The sequence below is a fragment of the Anarhichas minor genome, unplaced genomic scaffold, assembly GCF_050575085.1.
Source record: "Anarhichas minor isolate MPS153535 unplaced genomic scaffold, ASM5057508v1 ptg000026l, whole genome shotgun sequence".
In the NCBI taxonomy this organism is placed as follows: domain Eukaryota; kingdom Metazoa; phylum Chordata; class Actinopteri; order Perciformes; family Anarhichadidae; genus Anarhichas; species Anarhichas minor.
Window position 1 is genome coordinate 11,700,125 of NW_027466472.1, and position 17,409 is coordinate 11,717,533.

At 43.3% G+C, this 17,409-nt stretch overlaps 1 protein-coding gene across 1 annotated transcript in view; it reads left to right on the plus strand.

Moving 5' to 3' along the window:
* ppm1lb (protein phosphatase, Mg2+/Mn2+ dependent, 1Lb) overlaps positions 1-17,409 on the plus strand; it is a 37,717-nt gene that overhangs the window by 10,999 nt on the left and 9,309 nt on the right. The window contains exon 2 of the mRNA XM_076100756.1: positions 16,321-16,537. Coding sequence (XP_075956871.1) covers positions 16,321-16,537 — 217 coding nt within the window. The remainder of the gene's footprint in view (positions 1-16,320; positions 16,538-17,409) is intronic.

Sequence of the window (17,409 nt, forward strand, 5' to 3'; positions counted from 1 at the left end):
ACACACAGACACACACATCTGATTGGACTATTGAACCACACAGGTTTTTTAGGTTGTGATCTGCATCACGTACTGTTCCTGGTGGGGTAAAATGTTAACAGTAGGCCTACTGTCAGAATTTAGTTTTACAGATGTACAGGTTTTTGCCAGAGGTTGATTTGGCTGTTGTGCCTTTTTATAGAATAAGAAGTCTTTTCAGTTTACCCCATTTCTTTTCTTCACGTCGTCTTTGACCTTTTGTTCTATTACCTTATATGTCTCTCTCATCCTCGCTATATCCATTCTCCCTCCCTTCTCCTTTTTCTACCTCTGTCTCCCCCACCCTCCTCACCCCTACCCGCAGAGTCACCTTATCTCTCTGCAGTCTGTCTGACTTATTTATCACTGCTCTGAAATATTAAAGAGCCTGCTGCCTCCGGTCCTGAGGGGAGTCCACGACTTTTACTTACAACAGACATGCACGTGCAAACACACACACACACACGCACACACAACCTAACTCATGATGTTCTTCTGAAGTTGGCAAATGTTCTGCAGCAGTACACCGTTCACAAACTACTTGTCATCTCCTGGTTCTTACGGACTGATCACAGAGTCTGCTCCTTTGGGACCTTGTAGATGCATGTATACTGTCAGGAACACTGTTGACATGTCAGTTCCATGACACCCGTTAACATCAGTTTGTCTTGCAAAAGACAGAAGTCCAATTAGAAAATTGTCAGGAAATTGGTTGGCAGCTATGTTGGTAATTGTTTCAATAAATCTTTCAAGCATAAAGGCCAAAACGTCTCTGGGTCTAGCTTGTCATGTGTGAGGATTTGCTGCTTCTCTCTGTTGTCTATCATCGTAAACAGACTATCTTTGTGCTACGGACTGTTGGTCTGACAAAGCAAGAGACTGGAAAACGTCACCTTGGACTGTGGGAAACTGTCACGGACATTTTTTTAAAACTATTTTCTGCCATTTTAGAGCCCAAAGGAATAATCAATTAATTTAGAAAATATTTAGCAGCATCGATTATGAAACTATAGTCTTGACTGAGCTACTAGCAGCACAGCAGTTACTTTAGCTGCTCGATGGTGGCTGAAGACTTAATTGATTAAAAAATCTTTAGTTTTTCAGTCAATAATAATTATGTCATTCCACAAGAACTTAGCGCCTCAATAGCTGTTTTCACCTCTTGTAGCAGATCTCATGCTTGATTTTAGAACACTATAGTATTGGTAAGATGTAATAGTCTTGAAAGAGTACCCTACTTGAGTATTGTTAAATTAAGTCAAGTCAATTCTACTTATACAGCCCAAAATCACAAAGCGCTTACATACAGTATCTTTCGACACAAAAAAACAAAAGACTTGAAAAAATGGATGCAGCAAAGGCTGAGATATCCTTCTTCTATTCTTAGCAGGCAGTCCCTTGGGGGGCAGTGGTGCCTATGGCTGGAAATAGTGAGCAGGCCAAAGTGGAGTGGGTCTGCTGCTCCATGATGGTGCTGCACCTGCTGTGGAAACTGGGCTGCCTTGGAGACCCGTGGCCGGACGCCTGCTGGCTCTGCCTCGGCGCCCGCAGCCCTTCCTCGCTGTCGCCACACGGGCACCACAACAAATGTACAAGCTGTCAAGGGCTCGCGAAACCAAAAGTGAAACAAAAATTACGAGAAGCATTTTTAATCCAAAGTAATTCCCGACGTGGGCACGCTTATTCAGCATATAAGCGTCTATTCAATTCATTAGCTGGACCATACTGAAAGCAGAGTTGTTGGACGCGTTCCACGTAAAGCTCGTGAACGAGGCCAGCCCAGATGCCCACGGTGTAGTTCTGAGCTGTAATGGGCAGCGTTTGGGATTGTTTTGGAAAGTGGGCACTGGGTTTGGTCTTTGGCTACACATCCTGTCCTCATCATGTTGTATGGGAACTTGGCTGTGCCGAAGACTTGAACCATGACGTGTGTCATCATCACTGCCTCATCATCTGTCTTTAAGCTCTTTACCACTTAGATCACTTTGACCTGAGGGAGTACGCGAGGTATAACTACGGGAAAGTGAACATCAGTGGGTCAACGAGCCAATGAGAATTGTGTTTGTGCTTCCAGACAGTAACTGATTCGGGTCCAGTCAGTGCCTTGTAGATTGAAGTGTTGGAAGACACACTGATCAGATATTTATTTTCCAGACATCCGCTACACTCATCCAGTGTGGGAAGGAAAAAGCCTGTCAAACAAACTGATATTATGCAGGATCTACCTCTGTCGCTGTCCTTGTATCTGGCATGACTCACAATGCTGAACGTTTTTAGTTTAGTGTTACTCATATATCCAGTCCTATTGTTCCTGTATCCATAGCTTCATCATGCAAAGCCTTGTCCCCATACGCACTCCACCATCCACCTCGTATCCAGAGTCCATTGAATCTAATCAATGTTGTGATTGATGAAGGTCCCACAAAGTGATACGCACACACACACACACACACACACTCACAAAAGCCTGTATTTTTGTCAGCAAGCTTTAGGAGAACAGCAGCAGTGGATGGAGTAGATGAGTATTGATTTTTATGAATGTCTGTATATGTTTATCAGCAAGTGCAGTTTGGTTTTGCTCTATGACACACACACCAAACAGGCTTTGCATTGATCGCTGTATATTTTGCTCTCTCTGATGAATGGAAACGCAGAGTGGTTGAGATGCTAGGAGGCCAGTGTTTGGACCAGTGAAGGAAAGACAAATCTTCAGCAGTGCGTATTGCTGAATCCTCAGGAGGACACAGGTTGGGATTAGTATTGGCTAACCTTGTGATGAACTCCGGGTGTATTTACCCGCACTAATCAAACCGAGAGGAAGCGGCAGGCAGTTTGTAATTAACGTGATAAACGCAACATCTGCCTCCAGAGTGACGGCGATAGAAAGTGGGTGAGGTTAAGAAAAAGGAGGCGGATATAAATGGAAGCACCGGAATAAGCAATTCAGGAAGTAAGCTGGTGTAGGAGGTAACGTAAAGGTTTTAGATGGCGGTAGTAATCCAGATGACACCAGCAGAGTGCAGCGCTATTAAAATGAAAAGCCATCAATCTATTTACACTTGCATCCCCTGCAAAACAAATCAGCAGAAATCCAGGCGTCGCACTGTTCCTTATTTATGGGTGCCCTAATTACGGGCCTGCCGCTGCTCAACACGCTGTATGTGTATATGGAAATTAGGTGCATGCGCATGTGAAATATGGTGTACTTACTTTGCACCATATGCCCACCGTTGGGTTCTTTTTCACGTGTGCAATGTTGCTTAATTGAAAGAGTTCTTGTGCCAATGAAGCCAGCTGTATGGAGATGAGAGCAGTCGTGAATGGGTGGACACAGGAAGGGATGAATGGAGTCCAGGAAGCTGTCGACTCAGGATGGTGGAAGCGGCCCTTGGCAGAGTGTGCTGCAATGTGCCCCGTGGTGGCGAGAGGCTTCCAGAATGTCAACGACTGCGACGACGCAATCTGCATTTCAATAATCATCAGGCGTCTGTGTTGATAACGGGGACGTTGTATTTAGAGCTGAAATGATAAGTCGATCAATCTATTAGTCGACATACAGATAATGATTTGGTTACTCTTTCGGATAAGCAATTAATTGTTTGTCTGTGCTGTGATATACATCAAACCAGACGGACCATATTGCATCTTTTCCGGCTGTCTGCTGGTCAATATTGAACGCATGGCCATCTTGTTGGAATGGTCAATGAACTGTGTTGATGTTCAGTGTGGGGCGCCCATTGATCGAACCGTAGAGTCGGTGTGAGCGCAGATTTGGCGCTTCAGAAAGGATGATTCAAATGTAAAGTTAGAAGTCAAGAAACATACAGCATTGATGAAATACTGGTTTCTGCCCAGCTTTATGCCACAGTTATACGTTGTATTTATTTGATATAGATGCCTACTCGGATTGGTCAAAGCGTTCACCTCTGGCGGGAAGACGTGATCGAGGGGAGAGGAGGAGCTGGAGGAACAGTGGGCTTCTGTGTGTTTACTCCAATTTGTAGCCTTCCTTCTTTCCTATCTCTCCGTTTCTCTTTTGCACATAGTGAAGGTATTGTGGTGGGATAAAACACACGAGCACAACAGAGGTGCTAATCTACAGAAAACTTGGTTAGCTTTCCTCTCAAAGTGCAGCTTTAGCATTAACACTGGAAATTCTCTTATCTCACTTCCGCTCCTTTAATCTTGAGTTTCCTCTGTCCTCTGTAGATCTAACTGGAAATGCAAGCTTTGTACTCCGTCTCTATTTATTTCACTTTCATTTTCTTGCCATGCCTTTCATTGCCTTTTCTGTCTTGATAAGAGCAGAGGATATATCAAGAGGGGAGGAGGAGGAGGAGGAGAGAAAGGTAGAGTTTTAAGTTCAGAATGGGCTTTATGAAGGCCACATGCATGAAGCCCGTTCTGAACTTAAAACCCCGTCAATTAAAGCTGAGGAATGTGAGGCGGAAAAGAACAAGGTCAAGGTTTCACTGAGGCAGAGTGATACGATATCACTATGTGGATGTGCATTGTGCTGGCAGTGAAGCGGATATAAATGTAAAATGGTATTTCAGATCAGAGGAGCTGTACGAGTGCATGGCTCCATGCAAGTGTGTGTGGGAGAGAGAGTGAGAGTGAGACGAAGCACGGGAGCAATGAGCCGTAAAGACGTAGGAGAGAAAGTCGGTGAGCGAAGATGACGAATGCACAACGACAGAGGTCTCTCCACCACCAGCACCTTAATAGCTTCTCACCCACAAAAGATGTGGGAGATTCGTACGCTCATTCCAATGAAGTTGACAACATCAGTGTCCTCAACTGAAAGTGCAATAATGGTGAGTCTTTGTGGAGAAATGTAGCTTCTGAATTATTTACCGAGTTCTTTATCAGATTGGATTCGAGCTAATTTAGTCTTTAGTGGCTGAAGAAGGGCATCTAAGGAGTGTGTGTGTGTGTGTGTGTGTGTGTGTGTGTGTGTGTGTGTGTGTGTGTGTGTGCGCGTGTGCACATTCACAGGTTTCAGCCTCCTCGGTGAGGCTGCTCAAACATGAAAAGGCATTCAGACAGATGTGATTAATCTACCAGGAGATCCGCTGCACCAATTACTCAACCAGGAAATGATTGATAAGCGGCTTCAATCACAGCAGGAAAGAGACCGAGATGCACTTCTTCTCGTGTGCGTGTGCGTGTGCGTGCGTGTGTGTGTGTGTGTGTGTGTGTGTGTCGTGCATGGAATGACAGACAGACACTGACATGGTCCATTAGATTATGGTGAGACACGCTGCTGTGGCTGCTCTCAACAGTTCAGTGGTGACATAATGTATGTGCATGTGGAAGGTTGGTGTTGTTTAGGAACGCATCACCATTATGTGTGTGTACATGTGTGTGAGAAGAGAGGGGGCTGGTGAAGCTTGCCACTCTGACTAGTGAATGAATATTCATGGGTTTGATATATCAGGGTCTGCCAGAGAACGCATGCCTCCAGATTGCAGGAATACAAATAAGAACACTTGCCAAATGTGTGATCTGTGTGTGGGCGCAGAGGGAGATTATAGGGCCCTGAGTGCATGAGCAATTGGGAGGGTGCAAGATGGAGATTGGTGTGTGTGTGTGTGTGTGTGTGTGTGTGTGTCAGAAAGAGAAAGAGCTGACATTTACTTAGCTCTTCTCCTCTAGGCTCTTTGTGCCCCACATTCAAAAGAGAGAGAGGAACACCCTCTTGCTTTATGAAACTTTTGCCTGCTATCCTCACAACTCCGTGTCCGTCATTATGTTACAGCCTACTGTTTGTTTGGAGCACATGGATAAAGTAAGCTCTATGTGTGACACTACAGTGAAATAGGAGATGAAAGACTGTGAAACATCACCGTTTAGAATTTTAAAAAACGACCAATCGCACAAGAGTATACGAAGATAGGTCGTACAATGTGGTTATTTCAATACAGATACACTATTTATCTATTGAATTACCAGAAAACATATTGTATTGTGATATATATATATATATCATTATTAAGATATGAAATGAGCTTTATGAGGATAAAAGATTTTGGCCATATCGCCCTGCCCTATTACATTATGTCAGTGTCATCAATAAAGATCAATTGATTTAAAGAATAAATTCCCATTTTGTTCAAATCTGTCCGTGTCTTAAAACAATACTCATATGTACATTTATAGCATTATTGGCAAAATCTACAGTTCTCGTTCTTAGTGGAAAATTCCCTCTAAAGTTCAGCTGAAGCTCCCGTGAGCAGTCTGTTAGACAAATCAAGTGGGCATCGACAGAAGTTACTGTCTTTTTAGTTCAGAATCCTAACTTTGGGATACGTCTTTGCACACAATGGAAACTGTGGATTTTGTGCCCCATTATTTCCACTGCAATTGAATTAGGAAGGGATCTTTTCACAACCAGCATGGACAGGAGGAATGATAACAGCTATGTGATGAATGGCTAAATGCTACTTAGACTTGCACTTGGACCTCTCAGCCCAAGAGAAGAGCAAGGTTCCTAATCAAGAATTATGAGCCTTATTTGCAAAGAACATATTTTAAAGGTCTCTGCAAATACAGTAAAAGGTTGCCTGTCAACACTAAAAGACTGAAACAAAGTAAGAAAAGATGAAGGCAAAAACAGCTAAAAAAAAACAGACGGCTTGAAAAACGAGAAGACAGCATTTTAACTCTGCATGTAAAGAGTATTGCCGCTGATTAGTATAATATAAATAAACTCCCCCAGGTTTTCCTTTTCTGCAAGGCAAAAGGAAGACTGATGACAAGTAATTGTCAGCAGTACACTCCACATACACACGCATACATTGTGCAGGGGTGTGTGTATAAATAGACCAGAGGTAGATGTTTGGGGTCTGAAGGATAAGTGAAATTCTAATAGATGCCAGAGGACGAGCCTATGGAGGCACCAAGCATCTATATTTGATTAGTGTCTGAATCCCTTTCTCTTCTCTGACTTGTAGCTATAGATCAGCACTTCCCAGTATTCGACTCAAAACCTAATGTTATGTACAAATGTGTTTCAGATACTTACAATTAGAGATAAACCGTCTTTATTGGTGGAACTGGGCTCTGGTTGTGGCTGCGCAGCCTCCACCAGTCACACAGGGAGCTACAGCAGCGTTTTACTCAGACGCTCCATACGCATAACGAGGTCCACTTTCGCTGCAAATATTTGTGTGCATTTGATTAACTCCTGATCCAAACAACTGTTAAACACCCCATGAAATGGCTCGCATACTTTGACACTGGCAAGGGGAGTTATTCTTTCTTGCGATAAGGTTGGAAAAAGTCTGACTGCATTTATTATCTCTGGAATATATAACGCAACACGATGAGCTCTTTGTCCACGATACAAGACAAGAAATCATTCAACTGTTACTTTAAATTACTTTGTAATTTGGCGTTCTCTCTTCCAAATAATCGAGCCACTTAATTGTGTGGGCGACTGTGGCTAAGTGGAGAGCATGGCCGTCCTTGAATCAGAGGATCGGTGGTTCAAATCCCGGCTCTGGCTCCACTAGTCGCATGTCGATGTGTCCTTGAGCAAGACATTTAACCCCCCAAAAAAAATTGCTTTGCTTATGAATGTGATAGAATCTGAATTGTAAGTCACTTTGGATAAAAGCGTCTGCTAAATGACTGTAATTCCATTCATGATATGAAATAGCGTCCTTGGGATGCACAACAGTAGTAATCCTGTCATAAGCCACAGGACAACGCACTACCCATTGTAAATAAACAATGTAATCCATCAAATCACACTTCAGGATGTTATTTTATCAATGATTAAATTCAGAGTGACAAAAAAATGTTTTATTTTTTGGATGCAAAAGTAGCCAACAGAAGTAAACCGCGCCATGAACTCCAGCTGATGTGGCCGTGAGAAACCTTTCACTTCTCTCCTACAAAAATCGGCCATTAAAAATGCAATCGGTCGACCTCTACTTTAAATAGTGCCGGCTCTGTCCTCAGCACAAGGACAACTGTGAGCTGAGGGACATCTGAGAAGTGCTTCACCAAACCCTCCGAGTCCTGAACACAAGCAGTCATCATTCTAGCCTCACGCCTGTTCATTTATGAAAACTGCAACTGTGCAGAAATTTAGTCTGCCTCCTGTCATGATTCTATAGGCATCGAACTTTACTGTTTTTCAGCTGCGGTTTGCTATTTCTCAGACCTTATCAATTTACTGTCTACTTGTCAGTGTGAGTCCATGTAGATTATTTCTACAGATTGCCACCACTGTAGTTTTGTATGTTCATCTGTTGAGGATTTCTTTCAACTAATCAATTAATCCGCAATTTTACAGAGTTCAAATGTTTTTTTGGAGTAGCAGTCCAAAACCTGAAAGTCTCTAGAGTTACATAAACCAGAAAGAAGCAGCAAATCCTCATATTTGAGACGCTGAAATTATCAATGCAGTGCTGTAACTAGACATTTTTTAGATTATGGTTCATGATTTTCTATAAATATTATTTAAAAAAAAAAAAGGTTTTCAAATAGGACTAGTCAACAACATCGAGGACATTATGGAGATTATTGTCATGATACTCTTTTGAGTTCTTGTGCTTTTAAATTCCTAATCAAAATCAATTTACTTGATTAATGGTTTCAGCTCCAAACTAATGTCACATGATAGAATCAGAACAATGTCCTGATTCTGTTTTACGAATACGACGGGTCGAGCTACATCATTCTTGGTATACAAAGCCTTGGCTTGCACTTAACAATCAATAATGCATTTCACCTCCCTGAAAACAAAGGCTCATCTGTGCAGGAAATGTTGACCCTTCAACTCGGTGACATTGCTCCATTTGTTTCTGCGGCCCCCCCTCCCCCCCTCTATAGCCAATATGACCAGAGTCTGTCGTTTCCTAAAGGAGATCTGGAAGAGGAGACTCGTGGGAAGTCTTCTTTGCTCTGTAATTTAGTAGGAATGTGTGATATTTATTCAGAGTTATCATTTGTTTTCTTACAGCTGTAGTAGAGACATAGGTATGTGAGTTGTTGTTGGTAGCTCTTGGTAATAATAGACTACTGCTGAGATCACAACGCAGAAACACCACTCAACACTGTCACAGTAACTTCATGTTTCAGCATGTATAACCCCTAATCATGGCTGAAGTGTTGCTTGAAATGGAGCTAAACAAATGAGCTATCGGTTGGGAATAAAGTGACACTATCAATGAATGTCTGTGTGTTGCGGTCACTCAAGGCTCCTTCTGGGACTCGTGCTCAGCAAATTAAAAAAATAATGGAATTAGTTGAAAAAGCGTGAAAGTGAAGCACAACCAGTCTGTCTGTGTGTGTGTGTGTGTGTGTTTTTATGTGTGTGTGTGTGTGTGTGTGTGTGTGTGTTTTAATCAGTCCCACACTGATCTGAGTAGAAAGCAACTCTCTATTCACGTTCTTTTTCTCTCCTCATCTTTCTCACCTGGGTGCACATCTAACATGATTTTATCACCTCTGCTCTCTTCCTCTCACCTCATTTCATCTTTTTTGCTTCCATCACTCATCCCCCCCCCCCCCCCTCCTCCTCACTGTGGTGTTTATGGCCCGTGCTGATTCATGCCAGTTGGCGTTATTCTAATTGCCAACCCCTCCGCTCCGTGAGACAGGAATATGACGTGCGGAGCACCCGGGCCAAATGCAAAAAAAACCTGTTTCCGTCTATCTGCCTGTGACACACACAAACACAAGACTACATCCCCTGCAGCACTGCTACTCAGACATATGCCGATTATTACTCAAGAAATTACAGGGCTGTAGTGTTTAATGACGAGCACTACATTTATTTCATGGCTGCCACATTTACACTGTGGCAGCTCTGTTTGAGTGGAAGTGAAGATGGTTGTCTGAGCGTTGTTTGCTGCCATGCTGGGGCTGTGTGAGCGTCAGCGTGAGCATCTCTATATTTTCCATGATTTTTTATTTTTTTTTGCTGCTTCCAGGTGAATACAAAGTTACATCGTTCGTTCACCACTGCAACTCTTTTTAACGACACACTGAACACATCGCAGCCGAGCAGACTTGTGACGGTGTTAAGAGTTTATGGTGCTCATTTGCTGGTGAAATGTATGATTTAAAAGCCGATGTCATATAGGCTAATAACTATATGTATAATTCATTCTCCAGCACGGCAGTGGAGGGTTGTATGGGCAGTAGAGAGCTGGCAGATAATGAGGCAAGAAAGACGGGAAAGGTCCTCGGCTGGACACCAGCCTGGTTAAAGGTCAAAGAGGGCCCACGCATGACGCTAGATATTAAAGAAACAGGCCAATATTTTGTGAAATATACACCACTTTTATGCAGAGTCGGCATCAATGTTATCTCCGCGTGTCCAGGACAGACTTTAGTTCAGGGTGTGCTTATCGTAGCACAAAGACAGGAAGTCTGTGGAAATCCTCATCACAAATGTGTGTATTAAAATAATTATTATCAGCCTATATATTGTTCTATTACTCAGATATCTATATCGGTATCATCAACAAATATCCAGTATCAGTCAGGCTGTAATACGAGCAGCTCAAATCCCTGCATGCTGCAGCGGTAATATGAATCATGTTCTGGCACCACCGAGCCTCGGAAATGATGCTGAGCCTCCTCTCTATAAACTAAACCTCGGCCTATTATTGAGTCGATGTCCAGGCCGTAGACACTGACGGGGTGCTCCTACCACGAGGGTTAGGCTGCAGGAAGCTATGGATCAGCCAGACGGCCTCTTTCTAATAGACTGTTTAGGTTTAATATGAGTTTTCACCTCCTCTAATGGACCCGGCTGTCACGGGAAGGGCACACGGCGAGATCTCACTCCAAGTTGTGTGTATTGCGAGTGTAGAGGCAGACTGATGGCTTTGGGTCTGTTCACTGCCTGAATGTGAATCAACTCCGTGATAGTTCACTTTATGAGTAAAGAGGGGCTGTGTGTGTGTGTGTGTGTGTGTGTGTGTGTGTGTGTGTGTGTGTGTGTGTGTGGGGGGGGGGGGGGGAGTCGCTAGACGGTCACCTTTGCTGTAAAATCTGCTTTATTGGCAACTGAAGGATCCAACAACCTGCGGTCTGTTGTCCTCGTGGGGGGGACAGGTCTTTGTGTGTTAACTCAAGTTTTAGGGGACTTTGAATGAGACGTCTGCTGAGGTGGGACACTTTGGCTTATCATCCCAGTCTTACACCTCTCGTTCTTTCACAGTCGGAGAGAGAGAAAGGAGCCAGTATGTCATGTCGTTCTCTCTCTCTCTCTCTCTCTCTCTCCCTCTCCCTCTGAAGGATGAAGGCACTGAAGCATTTCCTGCCACTTTTAATGGACTTCTATTCAGCTTTCCAGTCCTGATCCAGTTTTATAGCTCTGCTTTTCGCTTCTGAAATCCTCGTTCACTTTACCGAAGTCATTTATGTCCTCTTTACGCTGTCAGCCACGCAGCACAGTGTTGGCCATTACACATACCCTCTGAGACATGACCGGTATTTGAATATGGAGGTTGCTCTTAGAGTGGTTTATTTTTGAAAGTTTCTTGAGCTAATGTAGCGATGTGTGCTTGTGTGTGTTGGCATCTAAAGGAGATGTGAGGTTCCCAGTACCACCAGCGGCGCTCCACCCCAGCCCTCCATCCCTCAGCCCATCTGTGCTCAGAATGTTTGTTGTGGTTTTAGGAGAGATTTAAGAGCTGGGAAAGTGAAATAGTTTTGGGATGCCTGGGTAAAATATGTGTTTGGGCGCAAAGGGGGTGATCACAAGGCCACACAAACACTTCCAATCTGGCTCCAGGCTCCTGCTGCACAGGAAGCAAAATGTTGAGTCGCAGTACTCAGTTTTCATAAAAACAAGTGGAAAAAAATCGATTTTTCAGTGTTGCTTCTTTGAGGAAATAGGTCAATATTTTAATTGGTGAGGGGACTCCACTGCCAACTTTGATTTAAAAAATATAAATATTTCCTTATTGCTTAATTTACAGGTGAAAATACACATTTTTGGCCTTTTTAAAAACATTGATATAAATGTTGGCTGGCTCAACATGTAATGCGCTTATAGACCCAACAACAGATTAAAAGAAAAAAAATAATATTTATTTAAGAAAAATAAGATCTCAAAACTTTATAATTAGAGAATAATTTATTAAGAATAATTTGACAAAGGAACATCTTAACTCAAGTTTAAGATAAATACACAACACATAAGTCAGCATAAAAACAAATTAAAGCCAACAGGTCACCACAAGGTCTATTTATAGCTGTTCTGGAGCTTTGAATGAAATGATCTTCCTCAGCAGCTGGAGTTTGCTCAGTTATCACGGAATTGTAAATGCACTTAAACTACTTTTGTGTTGAAGCTGAGCTCCAAAAAACGGCTATTAAATGGACCTTGGGGTGAAGTTGTTTTGTTGTTTCCAATGTCAAGAATTAAATTTAGTTGAGTGCGATGAGTGTGTTCAAGTGTACTGGACCCAAGTGTTGTTAGCCTGCTTCACATTCCTCTTTAAGTACAAATGAGACGGCTTCTATTTATGAAACGGTGACAACGTTGTACCATCACACACACACACACACACACACACGCAGTCCCACTCACAACCTGTACTTGGCATGGCCTTGGCACATACAAAGCTCAGGTGTGACATAAGTAAATTAGGGCTCCGTGCTCATGCTCTCCACGGCCCCGTGGACAGACTGAGCTCTGCAATGTCGTCCTGAGGAGAGACACACGACGCCTCCGCAGTTAGCACAAGTGTTTCTAGAGCAGCAGCCCTTTTTGCCCTGTTTAGGTGTCAATATACTCCATTTGTTTCCTCATTTATTTAAGGTCAAGACAAATGATATCCCTCCTGTCCGTAGCATTGAGCACATAGAGGTTTATAGTCATCGCATACTGGGAGTAGACTATTGCGAATGTAGTCTCCTCAGAGATCAGCCCTGTGATTATAATTTAAAAGTTGTGGAAATCAAAACAACGAAGGGAAATATTTTGAAATGATCTTCCTCCAGACTCCCTCTTCTATTATCTAGTATCCACTGCTTTCTCTGTATTTCACAGCTTTGATGGTTTTTTTTGTCACTTCTATCTTAAACCCGGGGAGGCCGTCTCTCTTTCTCTCTTTCTTTCTTTAATGATGTGCTTGAGTGATGCTAATGAATAGTTGTCACTCTCCTCCTCGCTCTCTCCCGGCTCTGTTCCGCTGTTTCTTCTTCTTCTCTCCATCTGCCTGCTTGATCTGTCAGAGAGACCGCAGAAAGAGATTTCTCTACTTCGGTTATGAAACTCCCTCAGGGTGATTCTAAAGGAAAACGCAGATGACTTCCCTCACTTCTGCCGGCCTGGCGATGTGATTGATGGGAGTGTTTGAAAGACCTGACTATTTCTGTTGGGCCGTCCATCCGAGTGGCTCACAGTGAGCAGGCTGGAGGGAGTGTTTGGGGTAGATGATAGAAAGGGTGAACGTCTGGTGGCCTTGTTGAGATAGGAAGGTGTGTGCGTTTGTGAGTGTGTTTTATTTTTTGTACTTACTGTGTGTGCATACAGACCTTTTGTGGCCGTGTGTGCGGTGCATGTGAAGTGTGGTGTGAAGGAGAACCCAATGTGACGCTCTGCACAGCCCTGACTGATTACACTCTGAGCCAACTCTCCTGTGTTGGGACTGGGAGTCACAATAGTAACTTCAACTGCAAAAGAGAGATTTCTCACAATAAGGTTTGAAATCAATGAGTTGATCCAGAGAAAATTGACAAATTTGACAATATATGAAATGAATTGTGTTAAGTCAATTATCAAGCAAAAACATTGGCATTATTCAACATTATTATTGTTTTATTTTCTTGAATTTCATTAAGTAAAATACTACTGTATCTGGTGAATATCGTGGAGCATTTAGAAGCTGATCGACTTACAATCGTCAGATGTCCAGTTATTCATCTTGCGACGTGGCTTAAAGTCAAACAAAAATCCCACCAATAGGTTGAGACATACAATACATTCGTCTCTCACCCCTTTGTTGCGGGTTTTGTGGTTATACGGTAGTTTAATGTACACTGTGGAGTTCTGACCACTTGTATATGCTATGAAACAATTTTTTTTTGCGAATTGGGTCCCCGTTTCGTTTGCACTGCGCACGAGTACGCACAGCCAAGCACAGGCGGCGCAATTCACATCCTGCTGTTGGTCTCACGCTATTTCACTGATCAATGGCGGTAACGCACCAACGAACATAGCGGTGCACCAACAAAGGCAGGAACGAAGATGAAAGGATGATTTTAAACTAATAAATAAAATGGGCTCTGCAAATGCATTCCACGCGTTTCTCAGACCTCAAGGACACACACAATGTGTTTTGGTCACACTGAATGTAGATATATCTTTTGTTTGTCTTTCTTTCTCCACTGTTGTGCATTGGAATGCAAATCATTTTAGTTCTTGACATCTGCTGCTTTTACCCCTGTCTATGTCTCTTTTGGCAGGAATAGCTCTATTTTATTCAGGTTCTGCTCTCATCCATTGGCTCTTCCTGCATTCCTCCATTGTGCTCCTATGCCAACCCCTAATCTCATCACCCATTTTGCTTCCAACCATATTACTATGCTTGATCCTTGCCATCTTGTCTTCATCCCCCTATCCCACAGTCTTCATCCCCGTCCATCCCTTCTAACCCTCACTCATCCACCCTTCCCTCTTCTCATCCTCTAAGCCGGTGCAGAGGCTGCAGCCAGGTGTTTGATGTGTCGATTGGGTTAGCCAGCGGGTTAGATTGTCCGATAATCAAGACTTAGCCTCCGCTTCCCATTCTGTCAAGGCTGTCTCTGCAAGCTGTGACACACATGCAGTCACAAAGATTGATCGCAGTCAAATGGTTTAGAGGAATGTAGCTGGGAAGAGGCTTTGTGACCCCGGTGCCTTGTGAAGGACTGACAGGCAGACAATTAAACGGCTCAGTAATTGGCACAGCAATAACCCAAGCAGACAACAGTCTTCTTGTTCTATTTATGACCTTCGAGCTCAGTGCATGTCTCCCGCTTTCTGCATGGTAACCGCAGGATGAAGGTATGTCAGCTGCGATTGTCTTCAGACAAGAGAGAGGAGTGTGTCGGGAAGATCCATGGTGATTGTTGGACTGAACGTCACCATGGAGGCAGAGAGAAGGGACTTTGGGAAATGGAAAATTGGAAGCATTTGTGTTTCATTGGAGGAGATGGAGGGGGATTTGTGACGGAGCTTGCAGAAGAAAAGCTTCAATAACACTGGAAAGAAATAGAAGTAGATGAGTTGTTTTCATGTGTAGAGAAGAAGCAGAGCATGCAGGGTTATCTGGGTTCTTGAAAGTAATTTCCTTGAGCAGAATGAGATGTAGAGAGAGAGAGAAAGAGAGAGAGATGAAGGTATGGATAGGAAAGATAGCTAACTAGGGACAGTGTGTGAGCACTTGGGACATAGGGTTCATCTGTGGGCCTCTGTCATATGACCTCAATCGTCATATTAAGCGGCAGGAAATTTTCTCTTCTGCAGTCTCAACTGGCTCGTTCTCTTTTCTTAATCCACTGCTTTTTAATAACTGCGGGCGAGTTAGACTTTACAAACCAGGTATGAAATACGAGCAGTATAAATGCTGCGGATCAGTGGCATGTCAGCAGATTATTATCTGACATTTGTACTTGGAACTTTTTTTTTAAACTTTGTGACCTTAGACTGGCTTGTCTTCCCTGTTTGGCTGTGAGCCAGCGGAGGGGAGGCATTATTTGCTCTGAAACGCCGGTGGGGATGTGTGAGAACAGATTTAGTCGGTGTTATCTGTAGAGTAAAATGGATAGAGGTGAGGATACAGTTTCTCTCTGGCTCAGCTCTATATCCCACAGCGGGGTGTAAAAGTGTGAGCTTGTGTGCATTTCAGTGGCGATGCATTTTTTTTTTCTTTCTTCATCTCTGTTTATCTCTGATTCATCTGCTTTGGCAAGCAAGAAAGGACAATCAGGTTACTGCCGCTGTAACCTGATGTGTATGCCACTTGCCAAATATACTGCAAGTGTATTTAATGTATACGGTTGTTTTTTTTCTATATCAATGGGCACTATGTCACAACGTGAATATTCTGTATCAATAATGTTATAATGTATTTTTACGGTCTCTCTCTCAGAAGAATCACTCCTTTTGAACCTGATTATTGTCTGTCAGGTTTTCATTACACCTCTGCTGGCCTTAAATGTTGTGCTGGTCAACAGAGCTTTCACTGGTTTCAGTCTTTAGGTAACACGTCTGATAGGGTTTTTGACCAGACAGATTTTTATCTGCAGCCCAATAACTCTTCTTCTGTCTCCCTCTGCTCTCAGGCTGCTGCTGACTTTGCCAAAGCCCACCTGCCCGAGGCGCTCCGCCAGCAGCTACTGACCTACGAACGGGAGCGAGAGCGAGACAGAGAAAAAGACAAGGAGAAAGATGAAAAGAAGGAGAGGGGCGGCCTCTCCTATCCTTCCATCCTGGAGCAGCAGATCCTGACTTTGGACAGAGAAATGCTGGACAAGCTCTCTGCCACTTACAATGAAGCAGGTGTGTGTGTGTGTGTGTGTGTGTGTATTTGTTTGTTATACACCACATAAGCTTGTATCTCCCCCAAACTGTAAAAAGCACGTACACATAACTATGATATACTCCGATGTATCCATGCAAAAATGTGTGCAAGTTCTTGCATGTATGACAATTTGGGGATATTTGTCCAACAGCGGGTTTGTTTGTCTCGATGCTACACTGGTTCATCAATTAGCAGTGACCTAAATGTTTGCATGCAGTACATCAGCTTGAATGTGTGGCCACAATAGAGGGCAGAGGCCACATAGATTTTAACCACAAGTGATGCTCATTACTGGGGGTCACAATAATAAAAGCGGCAGTTAGTGCAGAGCGATGTTTTTAAATGTGCCCTATAAAGCTGCACCCAAGCTATTACTTTCTGCTCCACTGTTTCACTTGACTATTGTTGAATAGTGACTGTCAGCACCCCCAGGCTGTGCTTATTCAGCTGTTTAAATACAAGCTGATCTTCACAAGGCTTGTAGTAATTATCTCTGGAGGGAGGAAGAGAGGGAGGGGTGACACTAGAGAGGGAGAGAGATGGATGGAAAGCGGTAGAAGAGGGGTCAGAGGGAAGGAGGACATTTTGCTGGTAAGAGCTATACAGTAGAGCGGGACGAGAGGCCTGTGCAAGAGGCAAAATGAAGAGGAAGACGGGAACGGAAAGTGGGATGAGAACATGGATACAAAAGGTGATGGAAAAAGTCTGATCTGAATTAACCAAAACAAACCTTTGTGGTAGAGAAGGAAGAGAAGAAGAAGTCCCAGAGCAAAATCATACAGTGCAATTTAGAGGCTTTTAGGCTTCATTCATCAACATATTTGTTGATTCCATAACGGCCTTGTTTTTA